Genomic DNA, 26,569 nt, shown 5'->3' on the forward strand with positions numbered 1-26,569 from the left:
GACCTAAGAAAACAACTTAGCAAGGCAGCAACACATGACAACACAGCATGGAAGCAACACAGCATGACAACAACATGGTAGCAACACAACATGGTAGCAGCACAAAACATGGTACAAACATTATTGGGCACAGACAACAGCACAAAAGACAAGAAGGTAGAGACAACAATACATCGCGCAAAGCAGCCACAACTGTGCTGACCAGACCGGACACGTCGCGTGCTCGAGCGTTGCAAAATACATTTAGAAATCCATGTTATTCAATTATTGCACCCACACTGTTTGCGCGCGCCAACGAGCGTCTGCGTTGCCAAGGGCTAAAATAGAACTCCTTTCTATTTCTGACGCAGATCGCGCTGCCAGTCCTGCCTCTCCCATCTCCTCATTGGTTTATAGAAGCAGGTACCCACGTGCCATCCCCTCATTGGTTATACCCACATGGGTGATTGAATGACGAACTGTTTTGCCGGTCGTCCTGGTAATACTATGAAAGTTTAGATGCCAATCACAATATAAGTTCAAAGATGAAAAATCTTGGAAGGAGGAGAGATGACGAGAAACGATTCGGTTGACCGTTTTATGTGTGGATTAATTGTCGGAGTAGAGGACCTTGTGCATTTCAGGTAAAATAACAACTCAATGTTAATATCCCAGGACAAATTAGCTAGCAACAGCAAGCTAGCTAAATAGGACAAATTAGCTAGCATGTGCAAGCTAGCTAGCTAAATTGCCATACATGTTTAATGCTTTTCGACCTGTCCCCAAATTAATGTAATTTGTTCAGAGTTTGTTTTGATATTTTAACCTGCGTGTCGTGATCGCGTTTGGTGTGTGGGGACAAAATAAATGTATGCACGATGGCGCACACGCGCAGCCGGTTTGGGTTCCGTGTAAGAGTGTCCATGGTTGAGTCTTTGAATGAAGAGATTGAGATTAAACTGTCCAGTTTGAGTGTTTGCTCCAGCTCGTTCAAGTCGTTAGCTGCAGCAAACTGAAAAGACGAGTGACCCAGGGATGTGTGTGCTTTCGGGACCTTTAATAGAATGTGAGTGGCAGAACGGGTGTTGTATGTGGAGGATGAGGGCTGCAGTAGATCTCTCAGATAGGGGGGAGTGAGGCCTAAGAGGGTTTTATAAACAAGCATCAACCAGTGGGTCTTGCGACGGGTATACAGAGATGACCAGTTTACAGAGGAGCATAGAGTACAGTAATGTGTCCTATAAGGAGCATTGGTGGCAAATATGATGGCCGAATGGTAAAGAACATCTAGCCTTTTGAGAGCAACCTTACCTGCCGATCTATAAATTATGTCTCCGTAATCTAGCATGGGTAGGATGGTTATCTGAATCAGGGTTAGTTTGGCAGCTGGGGTGAAAGAGGAGCGATTACGATAGAGGAAACAAAGTCTATATGTAACTTTAGCCTGCTGCTTTGATATGTGCTGAGAGAAGGACAGTGTACCGTCAAGCCATACTCCCAAGTACTTGTATGAGGTGACTATCTCAAGCTCTAAACCCTTAGAGGTAGTAATCACACCTGCGGGGAGAGGGACATTCTTCTTACCAAACCACATGACCTTTGTTTTGGAGGTGTTCAGAACATGGTTAAGTGTAGAGAAAGCTTGTTGGACACTAAGAAAGCTTTGTTGTAGAGCATTTAACACAAAATCCAGGGAGGGGCCAGCTGAGTATAAGACTGTATCATCTGCATTTAAATGGATGAGAGAGCTTCCTACTGCCTGAGCTATGTTGTTGATGTATATTGAGAAGAGTGTGGGGGTACTAGGATCGAGCGTTTGTGACAGGCAGTGGCTGAGACAGCTAATTTTCTGACTTTATACACTGCACTCATTGAGAGAGGTAGTTAGCAAACCAGGCCAGAGACACCAATACTCCTTAGCCGGCCCACAATAATGGAATGGTCTACCTTATCAAAAGCTTTGGCCAAGTCAATAAAATAGCAGCACAACATTGCTTATGTAACAGTATAGCTTCTGTCCCTCTCCTCACCCCAACCTGGGCTTGAACCAGGGACCCTCTGCACACATCAACAACTGACACCCACGAAACATCGTTACCCATCGTGCCACAAAAGCCATGGCCCTTGCAGAGCAAGGGGAACAACTACTTCAGGTCTCAGAGTGAGTGACGTCACCCGATTGAAACGCTATTAGCGCGCACCACCGCTAACTAACTAGTCATTTCACATCAGTTACACTTAGAATCAAGGGAAATGGTGAAATCATTGAGGACCTTTAAGATTGCAGTGACACATCCATAACCAGAGCGGAAACCAGATTGCTTACCAGAGAGAATACTATGGGCATGTGGCAACAGTGTGTAGGATGGAGGTTCCTAGGTGTGAGAAGTGTGCAGAAGGGCATAAGACAAAGGAATATGTAGCATTGGGGAAAGTTGTGGGATGTGTTAATTGTAGGGGTGCCCATGGGGCTGGGGATCAGATGTCCCGTGCGAGAGAGGCAGGTTGAGGTTTCCAGGTTTAGAGTAGTTGTCATATGTTGAGGCAGTGAAGAAAGTAGAGGAAGATGGGTCAAGGGGGAGGGATCCTGAGAGGAGTGGTGTGAGTAGTAGATCAGTACCAGTACAGAGGGATAAACCAACAAGTGATATATGTTTCAGTAAGATTGGGTTTTTGGCATTTATAGCAATTGTTATCAACTGTACTGCAGGGATGGAATGTAAATCTCAGAAAATAGAGGTTGTGGTGTCAGCTGCAGAGAGGTATTTGGGTGTGCGAGACTTGGCGTCAGAAGAGTTACAGGGTGTGTTAAATGGTGTCCCATCCTTTCAGGCTGTTGGCCTGAAGTAGTACTAAATATATTTAAATAGTGGAGTATTTTTTTGTGAGTGTAGTGTTAGATGGCAGGGTATTTTTTTTATTTATTTATTTTTTCAAGCAAAGTATAAGGGAGTTACAATCCAGTCTAGTAGGTGGTGGTGGTAACGCAACATTTATTGGATGCCAACCGCTATTAAACCTTACCGAAGAAGAAGACAAGAAGAGACTGCACAACAGAAATGTTGTTCACAAGATAAAGGAGAGAGGGTAAGTTCTCTATGCAATTTGTTTCACTTTTGGATACAAAAATTCTGCGGGATGATTTAGCACACTGCTCAGCTAACGTTAGCTAAATAGCTAGCTAGCTAACATTTGCTAGCACCTCCATTGTCCTACTTAGCTAGCTAGGAAACGTTAGCCATCTAGCATTAGGTAAAACCTAAAACACATTTTTTAATATAGAAAATCTGCTAGACGATTTAGCACAATATAATCTTTGGGATGATATAGTTAGCTAGCTAAGTGATCATGTTTACTGGCTAGTTAGCTTCGCAACATTAGCTAGCTAACATCGACATGACATAATTTCCATGTAATTTTTTTGCTAGCTTTTTTGGATTAGCACGCTAGATAATTAGTCATTTAACCTTTGAACTCAGGTAAAGTTACTGTCTCCAGCTAGGTAGCTGGTAAATTAGCTAGCTTGCATCCTTTGTCAGCACACTAGTGGTTCCAATTTTAAGATTAATTTACTAGCTCGGTAACTAGCTATTTCATCCCTCCACAAGATATAGTCCCGACACAAATCTAGGGTTGCTACCCAAGCTGTCGTTCATTCTATCGGTTCGGTTGCCAGAGATGCGACCCAGCCGTTCATTCTAAATGTTCCATTGCCATACTGTCTGGCAAAGCTAGCCAACTACGGCTAATTTACAGGCACGTCAAAGTGCGGCCAGAATAACAGCAAAGTAGCTGCATTTGCATTTGTTTAAGCTGTTTTCTAATGACATTTATTTGGATGCATCCATGACAATGAGCTAATGAGGCGTGATTTCACCTGGCATAGAAAATGTGCTCACTCGTCAGGACAATGTTGTTAAGATGAGCTAGCCAACAACACAGCTACAGTAACACAATCACTTCAAACTTTAGCTGGAAGGACTGTAAATTAGCTGCACTTTGTTTCGTTTGACCTTATTTCAATTTTTATTTTTTTTGCATATATCCATAAAAATGATGCCAGTTGAGTCATGATTTAGACTGGCTGAGAAACACTCCCTGCCTGTCTGTCTTGTCCAGACTCCCGACACGTTCATTACTATGGGACAGCAGAAGATTGAATTTGAATATTGAAACAATGTTGCAAATGTCGGAGAGACAGACAAATCTCTGTTGACAAATCTTTATCCAAATCTCTACTGTTGAAAACTAAATGTTAGTCGAAAAGAAATATGAGATAATGTTTAGATGCTTTTTCTAGTGGAGATCAAGTTTATAAATTGCCTGGCTGGGCTGATGAGACAGTGGATTGCGCAGTCAGATGGAACAGAGTAAATAGTCAATTTAACGGTGGTAACACCGGCTAAATGTGGTTTTAACCAATCAGCATTGAAGATTAGACCCACCCGTTGTATAAATTGTCCTAAATTCCTCTTCTCTCACACAGATTCCCGTAATGTCTCAGACTACAGGATGGGAAAATGCTTAACAAGAAAGAAACAGAAGGAGGCCATGAGACCCTGTTGTATTTTAAATAGTTAATCTGTTGTCAATTTCTATTCTGACTTGTAATGTTAAAAAAGGGGAGAAAAAGACAACCTCTGTTTATCTGAATTAGCTAGGCTACTCACTGAATATATCACTCAATGAGTGATACAGATTTGAGTAACTGCAATTAAAATTGTTTTCCCAATGTATCCTTGTATTAAATTACATGTTTTTACTATGTTTGAGGAGATTATATGCTGTTATAAATGTCTTCAACTCATTAATAAATGGCCAGAAGTTTTCCACTTTCTTATAAGGTGTATATAGGTTTTTAAGTTATACATATTGGTAAGCCTAACTAATTAATAAATGGTCATTAGGTTTCCACTTTCTTAAAAATGATCATTTCAGCAGTTATTCATGTTGGTAACTCATTTGTTAATGGTCAGTGGATTGCCACTTTATAATAAGATATATATTTAGCAGTTATAAAATGTTGATAACTCAGTTAAATATTCATAGGTCTGTCACTTTAAAATACGGTATGCTTTTAGCAGTTATAAATGTTGACAACACAGTTATACATGTTTATAGGTCTGTCACTTTAAAATAAGGTCCACTTTTAGCAGCTATACATGTGGGTCAATTATTTATAGATGATTTGAGAGTTCACTCAAACCTTAGAGATACTTATAGATAGTATTGGGTACTCATCACTACATACATAAGAGAAGATTCAACACTTTGTTATACATGTTCAGTCAATGAATGGTGGGTATGAAGACAAACATTCAATGTTGTGAGAGGATGCCTCCATTGTTTCACCAACCGAAGGTATTACGGTTACCATTTCACACCAGAGTGTTCACCATACTTGGACTATCACAGAGAACTGGTAAGGTGTATATATAAATATTTTCTCACTATTTAGCAAACACTGGCAGTTGTTGCACTATTTTGAACAATACGATATAACTATTAAGGGTTTATAATGCATTTACAAATGATTAAATAATTGTTAATAACAACCCCTTTATAAACCCTTTCCTTATTGTAAAGTTTTACCGTTAAAGGTATATGTAGTATGTAATTCTGACCATTGTTTAACAATATAGAGCTCTTCTCCGAGAGGAAGCTTTTCTTTGATTATTTTTTTACTGTCCGAACAGCAGTGTTCATATCGCAGCGACAAGACATGGTCCACCCCACAGGGTTCTTTAAAAGTTTTGAGTTTATGCCACAACCATTTGTGGTAGATGGTGGTAAATTGCGTCATTGAGGCAACAATGGCTGACATTTAAATAACATGCCATAGAATTCTGCGGCACCACACAAGCTGTGCTGCGGTACGCCGCAACTTTTAAAGGAAGAACCACTGTAGCTGTCCAATACGGATTACTTTTCTCCCCTCAGCAGACCTGGGTTCAAATACTATCTGAAATCTTGGAAATAATTTTTGCATTCACTATAACTATCCTTGAGTGCCAAGTTAAATCCAGCCCTGCTAAAGTATTTTATATTATGTCAAAAAGTATTTGAACCCAGGTCTGGTACTCCGTAGTTAGGAGATTTCCAGGAAGAAGTCTACACCATGGTTTAGTCATTGTGTTTGACCCTGACCTTTCCTTCTAACAATACTGAGGGGTCGTGTGTGTGTGTGTGTGTGTGTGTGTGTGTGTGTGTGTGTGTGTTCCGTGTCCTGTTGAGATAGTGCCAGGGGGCTCAAGAGGTGCCATGCTTGGTGCCAATGTCAGCCATTGATGTTAAAAAAAATCTCAAAGTCTTTCCAGACAGATTATCTATTATCTAAGATTGCATGTGTTATCCCTGCCTGACCTTCTCTTCAGTCTGATGGAGAAAAGACGGTTTCTGGGTACTGTAGACTGTCTTTTACTTCCTGAAGATCTTTGTCTTATATTCTTATTGGTGGCGTTCCAGGTCGTCTTTATCACAGATTCCTTACGCATCTCTGAAGATTGCTGTATCAAATGAATGTGGTTTCTAAGACATGAAACACCTATCCTGGCATTGTGAGATTTGATCATCTGTGCAGTGTGACTGCAAATTAGAATACCTGGAATGTAACCATAACTGGAAAGTGAACTGGCCCTGAAACTACAAAGCCAAACATTTAATTGTCAACATCAATTCAAGAAAGAAAAGGCCAAAGGAGAATTACTGTATCTGAGGGACAATTTTTTTCTTCTGCTTGAAGCTTGGTTTGGTATGGTTTGGTTTGTATAGTAATGCGTTTTCAGATCCCCTCTAGAGCAAAGCGTCAATTGTAACAATATTAGCCTTTCTGGCATGTGACAACGAGAATAGCACACACACACACACACACAGCATAGAAAAACAGACAGAAATCTCTTCAACTAAAGTACATTGTTTCAATGCTACTTTTATTTAACAACATTTACATGTCAGTTACCATTGCCTCAGTACCTGAGTAAATGTGGCATGTATAGAACCTGTTTATGAGTATGACCATTTTGATTTTGTACATTAACAGATTTAAATAAAACACTCCCTCTGGAACAGACAGTACCAATGGATGTCTGATCCTAGTAATCAGATCAGTGTGTCTGGGATCATCTCACAGTCCTACTGTGACATTTCAAAGGTCAAGAGTGAGAGGTCATCGATAGACACAAAAAGCAATTTTTGCTTTATTGCAGAACTTTCCATCTCCTGTCCAGGATATGGAGAAACATGATGTTTTATCCTTTAAAAGAAAACCTATGAAACTGAACACACACACACACACACACACACACACACACACACACACACACACACACACACTGTAGCTCAATGACACCCACTCCCCCCACCTTATCAATCCCTTTTTGCTGTTTAATAGCAAACTTGGGAGAGGACTGCACCGGCGCGACACTTAACACCCACTAGTCTGAGAAAAATGTTTTTGATATGCTTGTGTCATTTAATCATCCCCATTCTACTGGGGCCAGCGCAGGACAATTTTGCAGGATATTAACTCCCAACTAAAACTCTGGCTTGTATAATTTGTGAGGCCAGTCAAGCAGTAGTCGCAGGAGAGCCTGGAAGGAGGGGTTCTTCCCACTCACAGTGGTAGTAATACAGGCTTCAATGGGTCGAGTGAGAGAAAGAGAGAAGGGGGGAGAGAGAGCGAGAGGGAGAGAGAGACCCAGGACAGCAACACAATTTGACCCGACCGAATCATGAGAAAACAAAAAGAGAATTACTTGACCCATTGGAAAGAATTAACAAAAAACAGAGCAAACGATACTTAACAAAAATATGAATGCAACATGCAACCAGTTCAATGATTTTACTGAGTTACAGTTCATATAAGGGAATCAGTCAACTAAAATAAATTCATTAGGCCCTATGGATTTCACATGACTGGGCAGGGGCGCAGCGTGGTTACACGTCGTCTGCGGTTGTGAGGCCAGTTGGACGTACTGACAAATTCTCTAAAATGTTATTGGAGGTGGCTTATGGTAGAGAAATTAACATAAAATTCTCTGGCAACAGCTCTGGTGGACATTCCTGCAGTCAGTATGCCAATTGTACGCCCCTCAAAACTTGAGACATCTGTGGCATTGTGTTGTGTGAAAAAAGTGCACATTTTAGAGTGCCCTTTTATTGTCCCCAGCACAAGGTGCACTTGTGTAATGATCATGCTGTTTAATAAGCTTGTTGATATGCTACATGGATGGAGTATCATGGCAAAGGAGAAATGCTCACTTACAGGGGTGTAAACAAATTTGTACACAACATTTGAGTGAAATAAGCTTTTTGGGCATATGGAACATTTCTGGGCTCTTTTATTTCAGCTCATGAAACATGGGACCAACACATTACATGTTGCGTTTATATTTTTGTTCAGTATAGAATACTATTTGGCCTTAAACAGAGAACACACAGTGGCAGAATTCCTGACCACCGTGACTGACCCAAGATTAAGAAAAGCTTTGACTATGTACAGACTCAGTGAGCATAGCCTTGCTATTGAGAGAGGCCGTCGTAGGCAGACCTGGCTCTCAAGAGAAGACAGGCTATATGCACACTGCCCACACAATGAGTTAAAAACTGAGATGCATTTCCTAACCTCCTGCCAAATGTATGACCATATTAGAGACACATATTTCCCTCAGATTACACAGACCCCCAAATAATTTGAAATCAAATCCAATTTTGATAAACTCCCATATCTGATGATGTCACACTGTGAAATACCACAGTGTGACATCACGGCAGCAAGATCAAGATTTGTGACCTGACAAGAAAAGGGCAAGCAGTGAAGAACAAACACCATTTTAAATACAACCCATATTTATGTTTATTTATTTTCCCTTTTGTACTTTAACTATTTGCACATCGTTACAACACTGTATATAGCCATAATATGACATTTGAAATGTCTCTATTGCTTTGGAACTTTTGTGAGTGTAATGTTTACTGTTCATTTTATATTGTTTATTATCCATTGCACTTGCTTTGGCAATGTAAACATATGTTTCCCATGCCAATAAAGCCCTTTGAATTTAATTGAGAGAGAGAGAGAGAGAGAGAGATGGACGGTGGTGGGGAAGAGAGAGGGAGAAGAAGGAAGGAGAGAGATAGAGAGGGTGAAAGAGAGACAAGCTACACATGGGTTGCAGATCACATAGGCAACATACAGACAACTATCACAACGATAGAAAATGGAGTGTATAGGTAATGGTGATTTGGCTTTAATAACTGACATGTATAATATGATGGTAGTGCATCGGTGGTTGATAATGTGGAGATTGTTGAAGTGAGCGCTTGAGAAATGGCTAACTAGGGTTAATGTATGTGGACAGACCATTTCAGCCAAGACGTGGTGTATTATCATAACCCAGTTAATTTCCAGAGCCAACATGCCTCGCTGTGTGTTTTCTGCTCTACTGTGGAATTACCAGAAAAGGAGCTACTGACCGTTTTTGTTGAAAACACACAGAAGGCACAGGTATGTACCAACTTCAACAGCCTATAATATTTATTTTATTTTTATTTAACCTGTATTTAACCAGGAAAAGACCCTTGAGGTTAGAAACCTCATTTGAGAGGGGGACCTGGCAAGAGGTCAGCAGGAAAAAGTCTCCGTGTACATACAACACTCAGTACAGCACATAGTATATTAGTGATTGTCACACACACACACACACTCACCATCTCCTTTTTCCTCTACTAATACCAGTATGTCAAATGAAATGTATAGTCATTTGACCAATTTAAATTAAAGAACACATTTTATATTTTGCAATAACCAACTGGCAGTAAAATCAAAAACACAATCGTACCCATTGAGATAACTACATTGTCTTTAAAGCCCATCGTGTCTGTTCTGTGCACCATTTACCTTCTATCTTCTATCCAACCAGGTGTACAGTAGCATGAATCCTTGTATCTGATTGGCCAAGGACGTGTAGGTTGATGCAGTGCTATAGATTTCCCCCGGCAGAGTTAGGTGTCACCTCTCCAAGGACCTGACTGTCACTTTTTAGGAGGAGGGTAATAATAGCTAGGGCACCATGGTTACTGTACTGTAGTGGCATTTTTAAAAGAGTATTCTGCAGTTAAAACAACAACAAAGGTCACCCCGTCAATTTTTTTATAAAAAGTTGAGATGGGGCTGGAGAAATGTACACTCAAACTTCATAGACGTAGCTATAGATGCAAGGTCTGATCCATGAGCTGACAATTATAGTTTTAACCATGTATTGAGGCTATACAGTGTTTGTTTACAATTCTATAAAGCTTATATTTGGGTTCTGACCATGTTCATTACAGCTACATGTGTCCCTTGTGGGGTCGGGAGGAGGCTTTGGGTGGTAGCTAGCTGTCTGGAAAACATCACTGATTGGCTGCAGACGTTAATGCCTCGATCACACTTACACCGTCATTGCACAAAATGGTATGCAGCATGATCTAGATATGTGTGCAACAAAAGTTAAACATTCCCCTTCTGCTTCCAATTCTGTCAAGCTGTCTAAGCATACAATTTCATAAATCCCACGTATGCACCACAAAGAACGCACTGCAACTGCCTCTGCAAAGCAATGCTGCAAGGCAAATGCAGTGTTCTATTGGAAATGAACATGCTTCTAGTGTACCAAATCGTAATAACGCTGTTGATGTGATCGAGGCATAACCCTGCAGATATTAAAACATTTTGATTAATGCATACTGTGAATTTGGAGCATTGTAACCCATTGGACGGGTTTTACTTGTTGCTCTATGTTGCAATTAAGTGCTGTGTTTTAGTGTGAATTACTGGACATGTTTGTATTCAACTTTAATTTGAAAAAAATTACACCTTTCATCCAAATTAGGATTTGATTTGCTGATAAACAATTAAGTGATTTGAAATTGATGTATGAGCAAAATATTGCTCTATTCCACTACTGTGAACAAACACATTTTTAAGGCTTAGGGAAAACACCATTGCGAGGGAGAAACTAGATAGGAAATTACATTGTTTACCCCCTCTCCTCTCCTCTTCTTCTGTTGTTAGCTTCAGACAGGCTCCAATGCCTCCAACAGTATCTATTAAAGCCCCTGATTGTTATCTAATCTTTACCTGGCGCCCGCTTGGAAAAGGCCTGAAGCTAATGACACTTGAGACCATCACCACTTTCTATGGTTTTTCAAAGCATCTGCTCACTCAATACCTCCTGACGAAAACAAGAAAAGAGCCCCTAAAGCTATTTAAAGCAAAGACTCAAATCCGCCCAGACCGCAGATTTAAGACAGTTTTTTCAAGTCAATTTGGGTGTATTGAATTATAACTAATGACGTGCATAAATATTGTTTTGGTTTGTGGAGATGATGATTCTCTATGGAAGCAGCTGGCGGGACACTCAGCTGTAGTATTTGGTAGAAAGACTCAGGTTCCATAGAGATACACATCAATTAGATCAGAGATGCTAAATACAGATTGGAAATGAGATGAATGGTAGAGATTGAACCCTGCGGTGAGTGAAAGCCAGTGGAGGCTCCTGAGGAGGAAGGGGAGGACCATCCTACTCAGTGAATTTCATAACAATAAAAATAGTGAAACATATTTTTAAAGTTTTTAGATAAAACTATGCAAAATATATTTACATCACCAAATAACTGATTAAAACACACTGTTTTGCAATGAATGTCTACAATAGCCTCAACAGCACTCTCTGGGGTAGCACCATGGTCTAGCAGGAGGACAGCTATTTTCCGTCCTCCTCTGGGTACACTGACTTCAATCCAAAACCTAAGAGGTTCATGTTTCTCACCCCCTTCCATAGAGTTACACAGTAATGATGACGACTTGCGGAAGACATCTTCTAACCTATCAGAGCTCATGCAGCATGAACTGACATGTTGTCCACCCAATCAAAGGATCATAAAATGAATCTAATACTGAAAACATAAGCTAGAGCTAGCTAACGCTGCAGTGCATAAAATGTGGTGAGTAGTTGACTCAAAGCGAGAGAAAGACAATAATTGAACAGTTTTGAACAAATCAATTTCTTAAAAAATTAAGGAGAAGCAGCAGAGAGAGAGCTAGCTGGATTTAGTTGTATTGATCTTTTTCACTTACTTAGCTAGCTAATACAGCTAGCTAATTTAGCTGACTCAAACACCCAGCTCAAATAGAGAGGAATGCTATGTATGTTAACTAGCTGGCTAAGGCTATCCAACACGGGAACTCTTCCAAGTCAAGGCAATCTTTTGGTTTTATTCATTTATTGACATCGGGGCCCACCATTGTAACTGCTATACTGCTTGCTGTACACTGTACTGCGTGATTGTAGTGGGTTTACTAATGCATTAGTTATAGTAAGCTATGTTGACTATGACGTCAGCTAATATGGTGACAACGATGTTGGCTGTGTGTAGTGGTTAGCGGTTACTGTATGAAAGTTGGGCTTGGAGAGGTTTTTTCACCTGGTCACAGACAGCTGTTGTGTTGTGCACTGAAGTCCACGAGCGAAAGGAAAAGGTGAGAGAGTGCATAGATGCAAGAAGGAATTATAAAACGAGCAAAGTGATGATGCTGTTTGTGTGGCTGCTATGAAAGTGAACTATGTATGCGGGTGATCAGGGGTATTCATTCTGCCGATACTGTTGAAAAAAAAATCTTAAAGGGAACGAAAGGGGATAGACCTACCTGAATTTGTCCAATAGAAACTCTCGTTTTGGTTGCAAAATGGAACGGAACTGTTTTATCTAGTGATTATACCCTAGGTCAGCTAGATGACTCCAATTTGTGTCTTGACATATGCACCTAAGTTATAAACTTACATTCGTAAGCTAGGTTGTAGCAACCTCATAATGGGTACAGGGAAAATTTGAGTATCATGAGGTAGCCTAAATCTATCAATGTTACATTGAGCCGGGTCAATGGAATATGAATGACAGTCATTCAATATATTCTAATAGATATGAGGCCATGCTCATGTAACCAATGTGAAATGGCTAGTTAGTTAGCGGTGGTGCGCGCTAATAACGTTTCTCGCTCTGAGACCTTAAGTAGTTGTTCCCCTTGCTCTGCAAGGGCCATGGCTTTTGTGGCGCGATGGGTAACGATGCTTCGTGGGTGTCAGTTGTTGATGTGTGTAGAGGGTCCCTGGTTCAAGCCCAGGTTGGGGTGAGGAGAGGGACAGAAGCTATACTGTTACATAAGCAATGTTGTGCTGCTATTTTATTGACTTGGCCAAAGCTTTTGATAAGGTAGACCATTCCATTATTGTGGGCCGGCTAAGGAGTATTGGTGTCTCTGGCCTGGTTTGCTAACTACCTCTCTCAATGAGTGCAGTGTATAAAGTCAGAAAATTTGCTGCCTGGTTCAAGCCCAGGTTGGTGCAAGGAGAGGGACGGAAGCTATACTGTTACATTGGTGCCGTGACCCGGATCACTGGTTGCTGCGGAAAAAGGATTAGGTCAAAAGGGGGGTGAGCGTAACCGATGTGAAATGGCTAGCTAGTTAGCGGTGGTTCGCACTAATAATGTTTCAATCAGGTGACGTGACTCGCTCTGAGACCTGAAGTAGTTGTTCCAATTGCTCTGCAAGGGCCGTGGCTTTTGTGGCGCGATGGGTAACGATGCTTCAAGGGTGACTGTTGTCTGTGTGCAGAGGAGAGGGACGGAAGCTATACTGTTACACTCGTAAAAAAAAAGGTGCAATGAGCACATTCAACAAATATTTATTTATTCCCCCTTTATTTAACTATGCAAGTCAGTTACGAACAAATTCTTATTTACAATGACGGCCTACCAAAAGACCGTCATTGATATTAAATAATATTAAATAAAATACTACATAAAGAGAGACTTAAGACAACAACATAACATGTCAGCAACACATGACAACACAGTATGGCAGCATGACACAACATGACAACAACATGGTAGCAACACTAAACAGGGTATTAACATTATTGGGCACAGACAACAGCACAAAGGGCAAGAAGGTAGAGACAACAATACATCACGCAAAACAGCCACAACTGTCAGTAAGAGTGTCCATGATTGAGTCTTTGAATGAAGAGATTGAGATAGAACTGTCCAGTTTGAGTGTTTGTTGCAGCTTGTTCCAGTCGCTAGCTGCAGCGAACTGAAAAGAGGAGCGACCCAAGGATGTGTGTGCTTTGGGGACCTTTAACAGAATGTGACTGGCAGAATGGGTGTTGTATGTGAAGAATGATGGCTGCAGTAGGTATATCAGATAGGGTGGAGTAAGGCCTAAGAGGGTTTTATAAATAAGCATCAACCAGTGGGTCTTGCGATGGGTACCCAAACCTGAAAATTCATTATAATAATTATATTGCTGACAATCAGTGTAAGATACAGATCTATAATACATGATAATATTTTACATTTAACTTGCACACAATGAAAATACAACCTTCCCAACATGCACAAGCTGAGGTTACTATTACCACAATAACACAGACATACATTTTCCTAATCAAAATGGCATTAGTCAACAGAATTCCAACCAGTGCAAAAGGTATTTTCCTCCAATGATATTCTCTTGCCTTATTACACTCCCCATTAATAAGGAGGAGGAGACCCTTAGGTTGCATCCCAAATGGCACCCAATCCCTTTATAGTGAACTACTCTAGTCAAAAGTAGTGCACTAGTCTATACAGGGAGCCATTTGAGACCCAAAGGGCTCTGGTCAAAAGTAGTACAGAGTATAGGGAATAGGGTGCCCTTTGGGATGCATCCTTACTATCCAGCGCTGGGCTAAAAGAGAAACATTGATACTGCAGGAATAACATTGGAGTGTTTATTCAGAAGAAGATTCATCCCTGATAGCCCCTCCACGAAAATGAAAAGAAGAGTGGGAGGAGGAGAAGAGAGAGGGGGGAAGAGAAATAAAAAACAAGAGGAAATTTGCGGGAATCCCATCTGAGATTCCATCCCTGATGGCTTCCTCTTCCTGTCAAGTCAGACGAGAAATTAAGCCAGAGAAAATTAACTCCTGATACGGCCATGGCGAATTATACAGAGCGAGAGAGGGTGAATTGAATTGGAGAGAGAGAGAGAGAGTTGGAAGAAGGGGAAGAAAAAAAGAAAGACAACCAACGATACACCCTTTTTAAGGATTCCAGCCTTGTCATTTTCAATTTTCTGCTCTTTGGACATGCTTGTATTCAGATTCCACTACATCTATTGCTCATATCAATCCTAATTAGACAATCTGGACTTATTTGCATAATTTAATCATAAATACTCAGTGATACATAGTTCCAAATGCATTTGTAAAATTATCTTTTCATCCTTGGGGCAAAAGTATTAATATGATTAGGCAATACATAATTTTTTTTAAAGAGGGAGGAAATAGGGGAAAACCAGCAAGTGTGCACTCTTTTTAAACTCCCTGGCTTTGGGCTATATGAAAAATTAATTAATTTAGCAGGAATATCAATTTCTCTACATGACCATATTAGACGGAGCATGGGTTAGGGCCCCGGCATTCGTTCTCCAATCAGGAAATCTCATCTGCTCTCCTCTAACTTCTGTCACTAGCGTTTAGCATCTGGATCAAGCACCAGTGACTTCTGCCATGGTTCCCTAAATGTACCAGTAATGTGATGGAGACTGGTGTCTAAAGACAAGCCAGAGATAACTGAGCTTGGGGCAGAGCTCATGAAAAAAAAGAGTTCAGCCAAAATGTGTCGGACCGGTGGACAGTCAGTCTTAGGTGTGGATCGGACAGGGCAATATCACTGTTAATGAAACTAGTTGAATCCAGTTTGATAATTATATTTGATTGATGGAATTAATAAAAAGCTCTTTCAAGTGATTTCAACTTAAAATAGAAAAACTTGCATTACTTCAATGTATTTAAGAAAAATTCACAATGGAAAATCCTTATATTAAAACAGGTATGTTGCAGTATGTTGTATAATTTTTTTGTAGTACTTAATAATTTGTTAAAAGTGTCCAGGATTCCAGATCCAACGGTACTTGTGCTACTATCCAGTGAAAGCATGCAAATAGGCTGAGAGTCTGGACAGCTTCTTCATCCAACAGGAAAACGAATAATGCCAGCCTCTTTGCCATGAAAATAAGCCTAAATACAGCAACGATATTAGCCAAATATCAAACAATGCCTTCCCTTTAAAAAGATAGCATGTCAAATTTGTATGAATAAGCGTTCCAAATGTTCACATATGAATTTGTATTTTTTAAGAGATGAAGAGCAAACGGATATAACTTTTCTGTATTTGTGAACAATTGATCAGGATAATTATTTAAATATCACTAAGGATATAAATATCAGTGCTAGATATCTACACTTGTGAAAGACAAGTTCATAAAACAACTGTGGTTTTCAAGCAGACTCCAATTTGTTCGCATAAATAAACACCAAGCCGCCATCTGCCAGATGCGCCGTTGATTTGAGCATGCAGCTAATTAAATTCAACAGTACTGACAATAAATATTAAGGGAAATTATACTATTTATTTTCTATCCTTAAGAACAACACAGTGCGAGAGTGGGATTTCAATGGGACTTTCACTTTCAAGAAAGTGCTTGAGTGAATTTGTGTTTTTAACAAACCTTTTAACATCTTTCACTCTCTATCTCTCTCTTCCTCTTTCTCTAGTCAGGCATCTGTCACTCTGCTGTTTTGAAAGTTATTATCGCCTCGACTCCCTCGTGGATGTGGTTGCCGGGTGACGGGTTTCTTAGCACCCACTCAGACTGGGGAGTGATTTTAATCGGATCCAGAAATCTCCACTGAGTACCTGTAAACACAACTGTGCCTCGTCGAAAACAAATATATTATAAGAGAGTGCTCAGCCAAGAGAGGGAGACAGAAGAATGAGTGAGTGAGAGAGAGCGAGAGAGAGAGAGAGAGAGAGAGCGAGGGAAGGAAGGAAGAGGTTAGAGGCATTAGACAAGCTGGCACCCTTAGTGCCAAGCTCATACTGAGCACTAAACAAAACAATTACCTTAATTTGCAAATATGTTCGTTTAGGTGTAAACACGCCAAAATAAGAGGGAGCGAGGAATAGCAAGAAATAGAGAGAGAGAGGTGACATCTGGGGAGAAAATAAAATACACTATCCTGTCAATACCACGCTACCATATCATTGAACCTTAACCTCACAACCATTCATCTAACATCACAGACATAACAGAACAGGAAGCATTTGACTCTAAAGGGGAGGGGGAAATCTATTTTTAAAAAAGCCTTTTCTCGTGGGCCTGATGTCATTATACTGTACAGTAAGGGGATGGAGATCTGGCATATTAGCTGACCTAGGATCTGTGTCTGTGTGAAGGAGCAAAAGGGGCAGTGGTAATCTGGGGTCACGGTGGGGATATTATAACTGACCTAGGATCTGTGTCGTGTAAAGGCTCGGGAGTGGTAGTGTTAGACGGGGGTGATAGAAGACATATTACTACTGACCTAGGATCTGTGTCTGTGTGAAGGCTCGGGAGTGGTAGTGTTAGACTGGGGTGATAGAAGGCATATTACTACTGACCTAGGATCTGTGTCTGTGTAAAGGCTCGGGAGTGGTAGTGTTAGACGGGGGTGATAGAAGGCATATTACTACTGACCTAGGATCTCTGTCTGTGTGAAGGCTCGGGAGTGGTAGTGTTAGACGGGGGTGATAGAAGGCATATTACTACTGACCTAGGATCTGTGTCTGTGTGAAGGCTCGGGAGTGGTAGTGTTAGACGGGGGTGATAGAAGGCATATTACTACTGACCTAGGATCTGTGTCTGTGTGCGGGCTCGGGAGTGGTAGTGTTAGACGGGGGTGATAGAAGGCATATTACAACTGACCTAGGATCTGTGTCTGTGTGCGGGCTCGGGAGTGGTAGTGTTAGACAGGGGTGATAGAAGGCATATTACTACTGACCTAGGATCTGTGTCTGTGTGCGGGCTCGGGAGTGGTAGTGTTAGACGGGGGTGATAGAAGGCATATTACTACTGACCTAGGATCTGTGTCTGTGTGAATGAGCGGAAGCGGCAGTGGTAATCTGGGGTCACAGTGGGCAGTGGTTTCCGTAAAAATATGGAGTAGCCAGCTAAGTAGTAAAAGTAGCCAGTCAGGCAGTTCTGGGCTGGGGTGAAAAAAATAATGCCACCTGAAAAAAATCATGCAGAACGAGCTCTATTTTAGAGGCCTCAGTTACATTCCAATGCCTTGATTCCATCCAGAATACACCACTAAATAATTGAATACTTTAATGACTTTACCTTCCAGATTGATAAAATTAGTAGTGGTATTGAGTAGAAAGACATAACTTTACAATCAAAATGACTGAAAATGTATGAATTCAGTACGTTGTTAGTTGTTTTGGATATTGTGTAGGCCTATATTATCAGGACTATTTTCTAAGTAAGATTACTTTTTTTAACATTAAACCTGTCTTCTCTTGATATTAAAGTCATATTTACAGTTTTACTGCAATATATGAATTGCCACAATGATTTTGTTCTTCAAATAATGTATTTTATTGGCTCTGCTGCTGTGGACATTTAAAGGAAAACAATGTGTCATTTTGTAATTTGGGTGAACTACCCTTTAACAGTTTGGCCTCTGAGTGGGATTGTTGTCACAGAGCTGGTATGGTTTCAGACCTGTCAATCAATCACTGTGGATGGGACTTTGAGGGAAGGCGGTAGATTAGTAATCTAGTCTGAAAAACGAATCTAGTCTACTCTTTCCATATAGTTTATTGTGGCAAAAACAAAATCTAGTCTTTCAATTTAGATTATTGTGGCAAAAACCTAAGGAAAAAAGTTTGTGTTCCATCAAGTGTTTAGAAACTGTTTAGAAACAATACAGAATTGAATGGAAAATGGATTTAAGGATGCACATATTTTCTCCCTCCACCGTGATTATTTTTTGACTGTTGCCAACCGGAGCGTACAAAAATTACACATGTACCGAGAGGTGGGACAGACAACAGACTAAAATTAGCTTAGTTAATTAATGAAGTGTGAAAATTAGTCTGTTATTGGCTATTTAGCCGATGGCTGGCGCTTATGGAAAACACTGAGTGAGAATATTATAACTGACCTATGATCTGTGTCTGTGTGAAGGAGAAAAAGGTGCAGTGGTAATCAGGGATGACAGTAGGAGTATAACTGACCTAGGATCTGTTTATGTGTGAAGGAACAGGGGTGACAGTTGGAATGTATCATTACTGATCCAGGATCTGTGAAAGAGAAGGGGCAGTGGTAATCTGGGGTGAGAGTAGGGATAGAACTGACTCAGGATTTGTCTGTGACCCAGGTAATCTGGCAAGAGTCCCTTGGAAGTACATGAAGGAAAGGCAAAAAAATCATTGCACTCTGCACAGAAATAGATACAGTAGCCTATATGCAGCTCGTCGAGACGTTGGCATTGGGGACGGAAGGCATCCAACCTATAGGATATCACACAGCAATGAAAGCAAGCACACCAATAATGTATCAACATGACCATATTACTTGAGTAAACATATAAAAAGTGAACTGTCAAATAAAGTGCCACCAACAACACACCAAGTTACATACTCAAAACATATTCTAACGTACTCAAAAAGTTGTAATCTAAAGTGAGCATAATACATATAGTCGCAATATTTACACCCAAGGCCTCATCTTGGTCAGACATCAGAAGTAACATTGCATGGGCCCAGCAGGGATGCCGTGTCGCTATTTACACAGTGGCTGAACTGAGTCTGTTGTTTTAACCCCTTACGCTCGTGGAAATTGGCTTATATGGATAGGGACAAATGTAAATGATTCTAACAGAAGAACTATAAAAAGCATATGCATGACAATGGTTGTAACTGAAAGAGAACATCTTGTAGATTATGGGGCAATTATCAGACTAAAAATGAGGACACAACAGTTCACCTGACACGACTGAATCCAAACATTACGCTGTTGATTTTATGTGCATTTTACATTTGCTGTACTTTTCACAGCATTTGTCAATAACTAAATCTGAAAATATTCTAGATACATTCAGTAACATAATAAGTAGGTGTAGGTGAAAGATAAGAAAAAAAAACGATTACAGTGAGTGAGAGGTCTAACTTGTGTCGCCGAGTGGCCACACACCTCTCCAAAGTAATTTGCTCTCCTAGCTTTGCCATTAAGGAACTGAGGCAAGCACACTTGTAGTTTTTTGTTTTGAACACAGCCCTGCGTGCCCACATAATTACGGTTGTTGTTTACGCAATCCAAAAACTTTCCATTACAAATCACAATCTGGGTCAGGTGGGCATCATTTGAAAACGTATTCTATTGCCAACATGGCTAGCTAAGTTATAAAACATGATTTTACAGTGTTTGGCTTTCAAAAGGCACTTCAGACAAACAGATTGTCATTTTGGTGGGCATAGAATGGAGTCATGGGTGAATTCAAATGCATGTTCCGCGGCTAATTTTCTTCACAATATTACAAACATAGGCTCATTCTGTTCAGGACAACCCAAGGTATAACGCATCCTTGTAACTGTGGATCGAACAGAAATGTTGATACTGTTAATGGCATAAGTTTTAATATATGGAAATGTGAAGTGCACATTTGGACAGGTGTGTGGTTTGCGGTATTTACAACCTTTGCAATGAAGGTCGACAGCAGCCTCAGCAGCAGTCTGTAGGGTGACATGTTGTGCACCCAATCAAAGGATCAGAGAATGAATCTAGTACTGAAAGCATAATTTTTTAGTCTACATTTGTTTAACTAGGCAAGTCAGTTAAGAACAAATTCTTATTTACAACGATGGCTTAGGAACAGTGGGTTAATTGCCTTGTTCTGCCCTTGAACAACAGATTTTTACCTTGTCAGCTCAGGGATTCGATCTAGCAAACTTTTGGTTACAGGCCCAACGCTCTAACCACTAGGCTACCTGCCACACCCATAAGCTATAGCTAGATAGCACTGCAGTGCATCAAATGTGGTGAGTAGTTGACACAGAGAAAGAAAGACAATAGTTGAACAATTCTGAACAAATTAATTTCTTCCAAAATTAAGGAGATGCAAAAGAGAGAGAGAGGGAGAGAGGTAGCTACAGTATATTTCGCAGTATATATTTTTTCACGTTCACTTACTTAGCTAGTGTCAAATGCAAATCGCTCGTCTAGCCTACTCAAACACCCAGCTCAAACATAGAGAGATGTTATGTTAGCTAGCTGGCTATGGCTATCCAACACTTGAACTCTTCCAAGTCAAGGTAATCTTTTGGTTTTATTATTTTATTGCCACCGGGGCCTGCCAGTGTAACTGCTAAACTGATTGCTGCTGACTACACAGTACTGCATGTTTGCAGCAGGTTTACTAACGTGTTAGTTCTAGTAACTATGCTGACTATGACGTGACAACGATGTAGGCTGTGTGTAGAGGTTTTTTCGCCTGGTAACTGACAGCTGATGTGTTGTGCACTGAAGTCCACAAGCAAAGGGATAAGGTGAGAGGAGGAGAGCTCGTAGATACTTGCGAGAAGGAATTATAAATACAACGAGCTGTTTGTATGTATCTGGTATGAAAGGGAACTGTGTTTGCGTGTGATCAGGTGTGTATTCCTTCTGCTGATTCTGTTGAAAAACGTTTCTTAAACAGAAGCAAACGGAACGAAACAGGGATAAACATTTGCAACTGTTAGACTAATGATTACACCCTAGACCAGCTAAATGCAGACAAGAGTGTGCAAGGAGATATTAAATGTGTCAATGTCTGTCACCTTGATTACTCAAAATTCTCTCGACCTGTGCACCTACATTGTAAACTTTCATTCATAGGCTAGGTTGTAGCAACCTCATGATGGGTACAGGGAAAATTGGAATATCATGTAGTAGCCTAAACCTATCAATGTTACATTGAGCTGGGTGAATGGAATATGAATGACAGTCATCCAATATGCTGTAATAGAAATAAGGCCATGCTCATAAAGAAAGAATCACCCTCATCTTAAACGTCACAGAGCGCCACTGGTACAGGACTATTATGAACACCATTGTCACCGAAAATCACCACTGCATGAAAGACTATAACGTCATTGTGAAAAGGACTTGGGATAAAAAAAACTAAACTATGTAAGGCCACTGCACTAATGTTGAATAAACTATATCATTGTCCTACATGGGCCTACTTTTTTGGTGGACTAAAAAGCTACAATGGACTACATTGCTCTAAATTACAACTTCCCTGACTGAGCTCCAAACAACAGAAATAGGTCAACCAAGTAATGTAAATACAAGTTACTCTTCTTCTTTAGAAGTTAGCACCTGACTAGGCCTATATCCAGTGGACAGATGCCTCTGTTTCAAACCTATGATGTAATTCTCCAAATGGGACAGGCAGGGTGTGTGTGTGTGTGTGTGTGTGTGTGTGTGTGTGTGTGTGTCTGGCCGTCCGTCCGCTCCCCACCTCCTCATTCACAACCCGGTGAGTTCAACCACACACTCAGAGAGGTGAAACTCATTGGGGATAGCAACCAGAGTTGTCTAGAACTGCTCCAGAACTCTATCTGAAGGGGAGGTCACAGTTCCTGTTAGGTTTGTGTAAATGCTGCATGATAAGAGAGGGTAAGGTGAATTGAGTGTCTGTGAATGTGAATAGGGTGTAGGATAAAACTAGTGTTAAGGACAGATGTAGAGATAAAATGTGGAAATACAGTAGTTTATGAATCCATTGGTATCAACATGTAGACACAGCATATCTGAATAGAGCATTGAAAAGAAGTTCAAAACACTGATGAAAGCTGATAACATCATTTGATAAAAGCCATGCATTTTCAATCCTAATAAATAACTAACGATCTTCAGTATACACATGGTCAAATATCAAAATTCTATGTTTGCATATTCTGCTATATACATTGCAAACATTGCTGTGTCTTCCTCAGAATGCATTGTGAGCAAATGCATATGTACTTTCAAAAAGTAAATAACCCTTCAGTACATTATTTTCAGAATATTGATTCAATAGCAGCAAACAAGAAAATACTTTTTCTTGATTATCCTGCAAAAAACGGAATATTTAAATTCAGAAATGTAAACCTTATGTGAACCCACCCATAAATTCCTATTTGTTTGCGACAATAAAATGTGTGTGAGTCCATCCACATATTTGTGTTTATGCAAGCAAGTGTGTCTTACAGCAAAGTGTAATAAAACAATTATCTTACACACTCAACATCATTCTCAAATACACCAGTAACATTGTGCATAACAATGGCGCCTGACGTAACATTGCGCCCAGATAGTGATGTTTTTACATTTACATTTTAGTCATCTAGCAGATACTCTTATCCAGAGTGACCTACAGCTTAGCGCATTCATGTTAAGGCCTCAAAGACTCTCTCGTAACCGCCATAAAATATCTATGTCTGCTTTCCATCATATTTGCATTTCCAGCTCATTTCGCAATGGGAGATCAATATTAAATCAATCAACAGATTAGATGGCATATTTGGCCTGATTCAACCCATCCTATCAGATTGAGCAATACATCACAGCATATGAGCAAAAGCACACTAAAAATGGCTTTAAATCAAATATTGATCTCTACCTAAATCTGTCACCCATAAAATCCTCCTACACATTAGCATGGCTTGCAAATGAAAGTGTATTTTGTAATGATCCAGGTGAAATTTTAACTAGGGACAAAATAAACTACTGAATTCCCTATGAAAAGTATTTATTAATCTGAAGACAAACAGTATATTAAGCAATTTAAATCCAATTATTTTAATTCTCTATGGTCTAATGTTTTAAAATGTTGTTTACTTAATTTAAAGTTCAAAGAATTTAAATGATTGCCCCTATGGCTAGGACAGCTGATATAGGATAACCTACTTTTATTTCAATGTCATTTAAAAATAAAGTAGGGTTAATGGTGAGCTTAATTTAGAGTGGAAATGTGGTAATGCTCACACACAGAGTTGCGGACCTGACTGTAGTATACTTGACTATATACTATAGTAATTACTGTTTTTGTGGACTGTAGTATACTGTAGTATTTACTGTAGTATTTTTGCAGACTGTAGTATTTAATATAATGTTTTTGAAGACATTACTGTAGTAATGTAGCATTTTGGTTTTATTATATTTTACAAAACAGTGGGGGCTTTGTCCTTAAAAAGAAAACTACTGGACAAAATACTCAAAGAGCAAATTTTCCATAACCTGTAGGTTGAGTAGATAAGTAGGGTTGAGGTCTGAATGTATACTTCAGAACATCTGCTCTTTTCTATAACCTGTAGGGAACATAATATAGTCTATATTTGGCATGTAGGTTGCTCAGTTATGGGTGGCACAAATTTGGATACGGGGAGGGTAATGGGCAGGGTCTATGCAAATTAAAATACTGTAGTATACTATGTAATTACTGTAGTGTTTTTGCAGACTGTAGTGTTTTTGAAGACATTACAGTAGTATTGACTGTAGTGTTTTTGCAGTCTGATGTATACTTGAGCAGAGTGCCTGAGTGCCTGGACAGAGTGCCTGGACACAGCCCTTAGCCCTGATATATTGGCAATATACCACAAACCCCAGAGGTGCCTTATTGCTATTATAAGCTGGTTACCAACGTAATTAGAGCAGTAAAAATAAATGCTTTGTCATACCCGTGGTATACGGTTTATAATGTAGTATTTACTATAGTATACTACACAATTCTATAGTAAGTCGTGTAGTATTCTATAGTAAACTAGTATTTTTTCATGTGTGAGCTTTCCCTCCAGGCAATGGTTTTCAACTTGCTGTGGGTTTTGGACACTTGAATTTCAGGCCATGAAAAAGTCCTCAAGTAGCCTAATTTAGAAACACTTTCAAATGACTACAATGTGACTGTTGCGTTTTAACATTCGTTTGGATTGAGCAAGTCACTGACACAACTCTTTGCAATAAGAATAAATGCAATTGCCATCAACCTGCCACAACTTTTCGAGCGGTGCGCCCTCGCCATGTCCATCTGTGTTTCCCTGTTTAGCCTACTAAAAACGCCATAACAGCATAGGCCTATAGTCAGATTTGGCACAATAGAGTATTACAAAAATGACCTAAAGTTCGGTCATTACAGCTAAATGACATCTCAAACATATGACTTCCACAAAATGGAAAATGTCTCCCCCTTCCTGTGTTAGAGTTTTTCTACCTTGACGCCTAAGCTTCTGCCTGCGTAAAACCTATAAATCAAATTAGCATCTCTCATGTCTCCACTCACCTGGCATTGGTGCAGTCATTGTACAAAGTCTCGAAGTCTTTTCTGGAGATGAGTTTGCAGCGATTGACTCCTGGCTGGATGGCCCCTAGACCTCGCAGGATGCGGACCTGCTCCACATTGCACACCACCGGCGTGATCTCCAGTCTCTTCAGCTTGGTGTACACGGTGTGCAGTCCTCCGACCAGGTGCTTCAGGAACAGATCGAACGCCTGGGGCAGGCAGATGAGTTCGCAGCCGTCCACGGTGAAAGACGCCACCTTCGCCCCCCGCAGATCTACCATTTTACACTCGTTGTTCTGCGGGGTGTTTTCAACAGGCGACGGGGTCGAGTAGACTGGCTTGCTGGGCAGAGTCCCGGTCGGGGTCGAGATGCCGGGGCTACTGTTGGCGAGGAGCTCCGTGCGGAACAGGTTCTGGCCGGATGGGCCCACGGAGGGAGACGGGGAAGAAGTTGTTGACGGCGGGGACGTGGTCGCGGAAGGAGTGGAGATCGAAGGCGTCTGGACCAGAGGGATTGGCTGGATCAAAGCAGCCGGTACGGCCATGGTCACCTAGGGGAAGAAGAGTAAGTTCAAAGTATAAAAACCACTCCTGCGGAAAAAAGTGCGGCAGTCGAGAAACTCCAAATGAAAGATTCCACGGGAGTTTAGCTCCTCTGATGAGTTGGGGAGTAGAAAGAGATGCTGAAAATACGTGGTGAGCGAGGGTTTGGGCTGAGCGCGGTGGGACAATGATCAAAGATAGAAGGCGGAATGACAGGAGGAGAATGAGCAGATAAGTGCGGCTCCGCATATGCTCTGTTGATGAGTTGTGGTTGTCACAAGGTACAGAGAGGGAGGAGCTAGGGGACAGTGGAAACCTTTGAAGAAAAGACAGACAGGATTTAAATATGATTATAATTTTATTTAACCTTTATTTAGTTAGGCAATTATTACAAGCCATTATATCATATTATATAACACTTCATTATTTTATATGGCTTTCTTTAATCTAAAACATGTTTTTGAGATGTTGCATGTCATACGTAATCTCATGCGTCAAGGGACATTGAGTGCAAATACAGTGAAGTAAGGAAGACCGGGAATGATTGTAACACATTTTTAAGTGACTGTTAAGTAAACATACTAACTGATAAAAGTAGCCCTACTTCCACGCAATTATCGCTTGTCTTCTTTAAATGCACTTTTGAAAACTGAAATCAAACAAACGTATTATACCTTTTTCGATTGGTTTATATTACGAAATCACATTTTAGTGAAATTATATCAATGAAATTCTGCACCGGCAATGAGCATCTGGGAGGCCGGCATCCCTCCAGAATGGTCAAGCGCCATGCAACAGCTATTTTGCTCATCGTCCTTATTCACCCGGCGCCC

At 40.4% G+C, this 26,569-nt stretch overlaps 1 protein-coding gene across 6 annotated transcripts in view; it reads right to left on the bottom strand.

Annotated features, from left to right (window-relative positions):
• The window catches only part of LOC106586049 (dachshund homolog 1), a 276,691-nt gene extending 250,698 nt beyond the window's left edge, over positions 1-25,993 (bottom strand). For all 6 annotated transcript variants that reach the window (XM_045707806.1, XM_014172867.2, XM_014172869.2 and 3 more), the window contains exon 1: positions 25,194-25,993. In XM_045707806.1, coding sequence (XP_045563762.1) covers positions 25,194-25,738 — 545 coding nt within the window. In that variant the 5' untranslated portion in view covers positions 25,739-25,993. The remainder of the gene's footprint in view (positions 1-25,193) is intronic.
• Between the last annotated feature and the right edge of the window lie 576 nt (positions 25,994-26,569).

This window comes from Salmo salar, chromosome ssa25 (assembly GCF_905237065.1).
Source record: "Salmo salar chromosome ssa25, Ssal_v3.1, whole genome shotgun sequence".
Taxonomy (NCBI): Eukaryota; Metazoa; Chordata; class Actinopteri; order Salmoniformes; family Salmonidae; genus Salmo; species Salmo salar.